This window comes from Antechinus flavipes, chromosome 1 (genome assembly GCF_016432865.1).
Source record: "Antechinus flavipes isolate AdamAnt ecotype Samford, QLD, Australia chromosome 1, AdamAnt_v2, whole genome shotgun sequence".
Classification (NCBI taxonomy): domain Eukaryota; kingdom Metazoa; phylum Chordata; class Mammalia; order Dasyuromorphia; family Dasyuridae; genus Antechinus; species Antechinus flavipes.
Window position 1 is genome coordinate 455,970,997 of NC_067398.1, and position 6,847 is coordinate 455,977,843.

Genomic DNA, 6,847 nt, shown 5'->3' on the forward strand with positions numbered 1-6,847 from the left:
GTGTTTTTGACTTAAAAAATAGGAAGACCTTCATCATATTAAACAGATCCTCAATGGAGGAGGGAAAATAGGGTGGATTACTATTGAAAAAGCACAAGGGTTATGATCTAAATTGGTAGGAATACTTCACAAACTAGTGAGATGACAAACCCAAAATATGTTTATGAGATTTCCTAATCCCTTCTGGAAGTTTTACCATGTTCTAGTTTGTATTTCCATGAAAGCTTGCTGTATGACCCTGACAAACTTTTCATTTTTATATTGCCCAGCAACTACCACAAAGTATGGTTAATAAATGAACAATTGAAAATTTATCATTTTCTGAATTTTGAATTAAGTCATTTCAGCAAAAGGATATGAGTTGCTTAAATATCTATCACTTAGGGATACCATGCTAAGTAATTAAAAAGTAGATTTTACAAAATGGTCAAGGTAATATAACAGGAGGCCTTTAGGGACAAGAACCCTAAGTCAGCTATCATTAGTCATACTCATTAGTATTCAAATCCCAACAACTAGGGGAAATATTCTAATTAAAAATTTTTTCACAAGTTCTTCCTAGGAGTTTGTAAGTTTAAAACTTATGTGGTATCTATGTACAATTAATCACTGTAGACTCAAAACATAACCTCATGTTTTTCTAGTTTTAGGTATTTCCCCAAAGACAACTATATCAAACTCATCTGGAAGTTATGCTATATTTCCTTTTCATAAAAATCCAGCAGATGACTGCAGGCTGCTGTTTTTAGGTGGCAAGCTCAGAATGCTACACCATATTTTTAAAGCTACAAGCTCACAAATACATAGACAATTTTGAATAGAAACCCAACATTTATTAATCTTTACAACTGGTTACTTTTAAACTCAATTCTGAACTCACAAAATTAAATTTTTTGCCAAGAATCTGAAATATATTCATATCTTACTCAACAATCCCCTCCTCCAAAAGTTACAAGCAGTTTAAGTTTTCGAGTCCCGAAAAACATTTCAAACTAGGCTTGAGTTTCAACTCCTCCACAAAAAATTCCTTGATTACTGTCCCCCATTCAACTTTCTCAAAGTCCAAAGCATTTAAATTTCGGGTCTCCGAGTTAGGTGCTTAACCAAAGAGCACCAGATTCCAGACTGGATCTCACTGGAGTCCCGAACTCAAGGCACTACCAATACTGTTCAGTGATTGAACATACTTGAGGAAAATTCATCACTTCCTCCTCTTCCCTCCCGGACGCTGTCCTTTTTTGCCACCCACACCAGGCGGTCCCCCTTTTCGCTTGTTTCCCGGGCCTGATGGTCCTCCTTTCCCCTTTCCCCCTAGACCCGGAGGTCGCCCTTTTCGCTTGCCCCCATGGCCCTTTCTGTTGCCCCCCCTGGCCATTTTCCTCTTAGCAGCTTCTTCCCGGTCCTCCTCCCTCATCTGCTTGTTGGTCGCCCGGGTCACGTCCATTTTGGGCTTTTTGCTGTTCATGACCCTGATCAGCTCCAGCTGACTCTTCTTTTCGGCAGCAAAGTCTCCGATGTTGGGCTGGAAGTGGCGCTTCTTGCCCGGGCCCCGGGACGGCTTCTCCTTCGGCAGCCGCTCCTGGAAGCGCCCCACGGAGGCGGTGGAGACCTTGGCCACTTGCATGGCTTTGCCCAGCTCGGCTCGGCTCTGGTAGCCAGTGGGGTGCATCCCTCCCTGACTGGGGAGCTGCACCTTGTGGGCGCGGGCGATATTACGAAGCCGGTTCAGCTCGTTCTTAGCCACGCGCTCCTTCTTGGCCTGCTGCCTCTTGGCAAACTGGTCTTCGTTGGGGTCAGCGCTGCCTGGCACCTCTATCAGCCATTCCTTGGTGTCGTCGCGGGCCCGCTGGTAGCCCCAGCGCCGCCGCCACTGCTTGCTCACCTCGTCCCACACCAGGCTGGTCTTCTTTCGCGGTCGGATGCCCTTCAGCTGCGCGAACTGCTGCCAGCGGGTGAGCGGCCGCGGCTTGGGAAGCGGCTTTTCGCGGGGCAGCCGCAGGCTGGGCTCGGGGAGGTTGGCCACCACCGCCTCCTCCACGCGCTCCGTGGGGAGCTGCCACAGCTGGTTGATAAGCAGCTGCACATTGTCGCGGGCCAACCCCAGCAGCTGCGCCTCCAGCTCCGGTCCGCTCCGCTGCCGCAAACCCGTCGGGGGATTCCTGTCAGTGGCCAGCAGGTTGCCCAGGTCGAATTCGAGCTCTAAGTCCTTGTGCACCGTGATGAGCCGCAGCTTCTCCGCCTCAGCCTGCTCGGCCCGGGCAAGCAACTCTTCCGCGCTGCGGACCCCCATGGCTAAACACAGGGACCCGTAGCTGAGGAAACCACTAGCACACGGACCACGTGCAGTTCCGCGTACGCTCTTCCGGAAGTCAAAAAGTTCTCCTTCCGGTGCCAAAGGGGAAGTCCCAGGCACCGTCGTACTGGGACACGACCTTCAGGGGGCAGCATTGTTGTATTTATTGGACAAGATAGCCGGAGACCGCTTTCAGATTTGTTGAGGGTTGTCAAGAGGTATCCTCATTGTGGGACTGCAAGTCCCAGCGACCCGGCTAGAACTACGGATCCCAGAATGCCATGCATGCTTCCCGGCTCTCGGCGAGTTAAGAGCTAGGACAGAGTTTGAATTTCAAACTAACATTCTGGAATCTGATCAGGTTTTTATCTCGCCACTTTATAAATTAGAGCAGGGTTTCTTAAACTTATTCCACTCGGGGACTCTTTTCTCCCGAGAAATTTTTAGACGACCGCAGATATATATCTATATCTAGCTATAAAATAAATATATAAATCAAACGCTTATTGATAATAAATCATAATTTCGTGAGCCCCCACCCTTAGTTGCGAGACCTCATATGGGGTCTCCACCTTCGGTTTAAGAAACTTTGAGTTAAGAGGGATGAAAAAATTGAAATAAATTTTTAAAATTTAAATTAAAAAAATACTTAACTTGATTTTTTTTTACCTGGAAAAGACACTTTGTGAAAAATGATTTGGGGAAGGAAGCAAGCAGGTCTTGATATATGCCAGGCACTGTGCTAAGTGCTTTTTTACCTCCAGCTCTTGATCCCAAATTGAACCAAAGAATTTGCTTAGGTTATCAATAAAGATCCATGATTCTGGCAAGGAACACTAAACACTCGCTGTGTGAGAAACAGTAGTGGGTACTAGAAGAGAGAATGATTTTTAGATTTAAAAAATCAAGATAATAGCTCTGTCCTTGGTGGGACATTTAGTCCAGGGGGTAGGAGGGGTGGGGATATAGTAAATGAATAACCATAAACAAAATGATATGTCGTTGTGTTAAAGATGTATAAATAAGATATTTTGTCAGATCTGAGGGGATTTGGATTACCTGAAGAGAGGAAGGACAAAATGTGGTGGTGGGGTTCACCTTTGAACTGGACTTTTGAGGGTAGTTAGGTGAGAAGAATTTCAAATATAAAATATAAAGCAAGATACGGGATAGTTCAGGACTTGTAAGAGACAGAGTACAAGAACTCTGGAAGACAGTGAAAAATAGAGTTTATCTGGAGCATGAATATATGGGAGTTTATTAATGATAACTATATAAGTTGTAAGGAACTTGAATGTCAAGATAAGGAGATGGATATTTGTTCAGTTGGAAATAGGGAGCTATCAAAGGGTTTTATGATGGAGGAATGACATAAATAGCTCTTTGCACAAGAAATATGTTTGGCAATAACAAAGGATTTATTAGAGAGGGAATCTATTGCAGTTAGCTAGGCAGTTGCTGGTTAGTGGGAATTGCAAGAAGGGAAGAATGTGAAAACTGTTTCAGGTAAGTAACCTGGTAAAGGAAGTGAATTGGAGGGAAGAGTCAAAGAAAACCCCAAAGTTGTGAACATGAAAAGTCAGATTGTTTTCACTTCTGGGTATTGATCATGAAGGGTATTGATAAATTGGAGATAATTCAGAATAGGTTAGCCTATTCAGTGAAGGGTTGGAAGATGGCTTGGGGACGAGAAGACTTGTTTCATAAACTTTACATTCCAGACAATTTGGTCTGCTACTTAATTCTCCTCCTACATGATAGTTCATTTCCTATCGCCTTGCTTTTATGCTTAGATTTAGAAAATACTCCTTCTTCTCCTTCACATCTTAGAGTTTTTGCTGCTCTTTAAAGTTTAGGTTTGGGGCTATCTCTTACATAAGGCATTTTCTTAAAATTCTTGTATTTACTTATATTTGTACCTATTTTCCTTTCTCACTCCTCTACAGAATATATAATCCTTGAGGTTGTTTTGTTTTTATTTTTCTATCATTGATGCCTCACACTCTCTAGCCAAGTCAAGTTGTGTTTCAATTTTCTCATCTGTAAAAGTTTAAATCTGGTCTCAAACCCTTACTAGTTGTGTGACCCTATTTATATCAGTTTCCTCATCTAGAAGATGAGTTGGAAAAGGACATAGCAAATAATCCAGCATCTTTGTCAAGAAAATCCCAAGCTGAGCCATAAAGAGTTGAACATAACTGAAAATGACTGAACATCAATAGTCTAGATGTAAGGTGATGGCATAGAGCTTGCATCATGGTGGTCCAGGCAGCGTCAGAAGAAAGAGGACATATATGAGAGATGTGATGAAGGTAAAAATTGACAAGACTTGACCAGAGATTGGATATAGTGTAGGAATATTGAAATAAAGGATGTAATGAGAGAAATATATCATCAGAAAAACAGATAGTCCATTTGCATAGCAGTAAGGAAAAATGACAAATGGACATACTGAATATTCCACTGACATTAGATCAGTGTGAAGAAAATGCAAGAAGAACCCCTAATAAATCGGGTAGATCATTTTCCCTATGCAGATGTATGAAAGGACATGCGTGAACATTGCCCAAATGAGTAGAAATGGATGGATTATAGTTTGCATTTTTGGATGGAGTGCCCACATTGAGACCACAAGTTCACTGGAGTATTGATAAACGAGAGCATTTTATAGAATACCAAGAAGGTGAAGGATATTGAGACTATGAAGTTGAAGTTAACCATATGAAAATGAAAGACCATCTCCAAGTATTTGAAAGACTGTCATATGGAAAAGCAAGTGAACTTGTTTTGTTTTGTCCAAAGAGGGCAAAACAGGGGATAAGGGGTAGAAGTTACAAATAAGTTGTTTTAAGTTTGATATAAGGAAAAAACGTCCTAACAATTACCAAGATTTAAAAGTGGGACAGACTGCCTTGGAAGATTTAATCATTGACTGAATCATTCCTAGTCAGATTTGGTATAGAAGAAATTCTTGTTTCAGTACAGGTTGGACTAGAGAGCTTTTGAGATTTCTTGTAGCCCTGACAGTCTGCTTGTTTTGTGATTGTTTAATATATGGTAGTCTTTTTGATATTTCTTGTAGCTCTGACAATCCGCTTATTTTGTGATTGCTCAATATGTGGTAGTCTTTTTTCCTTATCCAGAATGCAAGCTTCTTGGGGGCAGGAACAAGGTCTTATATGTCTTTCCTTTTCTCCACACCACTTAGTATAGATGCTTAGGAAAACTCAATACATTCTTCTTGATGGATTTATGTGGTCGGATGATTAATGATTACAGATATTTATAAATAAAATAAAAACATCATGACTTTCCCCATTGTGGTTTTGATATATCACGGGCTTTGGCATAAAAAATTAAAAGGGAATGTTTTGAAAATCTTGCAGAAGCCACAGATAATATGTGAAGGCCAGCAAACAACATAGAAAAAGTTTAGAAACTTGGAAATACATAAAATATGGGGATATTATTGTATAATATTCCCTTATTTTATCTTTAACTACCATAATAATTCAGAATTCTCTGGTATGAAGGGAAGGACAAAAATGTTTTGCATGGATTTTTTTCAACTCAAGTTGATGCCATGCCCCTAAACCCAGCAATGTGAAAGAAATAACTATGGTAATATAAGGTATATTGGCCATAGCAAAATTTGTATAAGACTTTTAGAGAGTTTTTTGTTATTATGACAACAGTACCTTATCTTTGAGATTTATCACTTGAAGTTACAATATCTTTGTATTGTTAGGTTAGCACCATGTTGCAATAATACAGAGAACAAAAATAGTCAATTGTATATGTTAGTGACCATAATGTCTTTTTAATGATGATAATGTTGATGCTATAGCTCTAGGCATGCTGAATTTTTACCTTACTTGTCTGATAAATCACTCCTTTTGTTTGAAGAAATTTCTAAGCTCCATTGACAATCTTTACCAAAAACCCAAAAAAGATAGAAAAATAAAAAGTGATAGAACTCACTTATGTTGCTTTGCTATTTTCAGTTTGGTGATTTAGTAAAAGTCACCTGAGACTACTTCTCAAGCTAAAACATATAAACAATTATATATTTTAAAACATAATATGCTTTTTGATATCATCTCCCTTAAGGACTTTTCCAATTAGAGAACCAAGCCCCTCAATTCTCTGAAGCAAGAAGAGTACTGAGAGCATGACTACCAAGTTACCAAGTTAGTAACATATTTTTCTCAAACACTTCTCTCCTCTCCCACTCAATTATGGGGAACACTGCTTCGAATTAATTCAGTGCCCACTTTGGTAGGAAGACAGGACTTCCTTAGTCCTTCAATTTCAGAAAATGCCAAATGGTGCACGCTTCCAGTACTTTCAGAAAAATGAAGTTCTTCCATGAAGGCTAAATTACCTTCAGGAGTATATCTCCCAATCCTGTTTGAAGAGATCTCCTTTGAGGGTTTAATTCCTTTTAAAGGATAGTCCAGGAAATGTGCTTTGGTTTTAAATATTGCCAGTTACATCCAAATCTTATAGGCTGCATCCATCTTAACACAAACTAGGACACAAAGCAAATACAAA

The 6,847-nt window shown here is 40.4% G+C and overlaps 1 protein-coding gene across 1 annotated transcript; it reads right to left on the reverse strand.

Annotated features, from left to right (window-relative positions):
* Positions 1-811: 811 nt before the first annotated feature.
* Positions 812-2,369, reverse strand: RRS1 (ribosome biogenesis regulator 1 homolog). The gene has a single exon (XM_051970104.1). The coding sequence runs from the start codon at positions 2,288-2,290 to the stop codon at positions 1,202-1,204; it is 1,089 nt and encodes a 362-aa protein (XP_051826064.1). The 5' UTR covers positions 2,291-2,369; the 3' UTR covers positions 812-1,201.
* Positions 2,370-6,847: the final 4,478 nt, after the last annotated feature.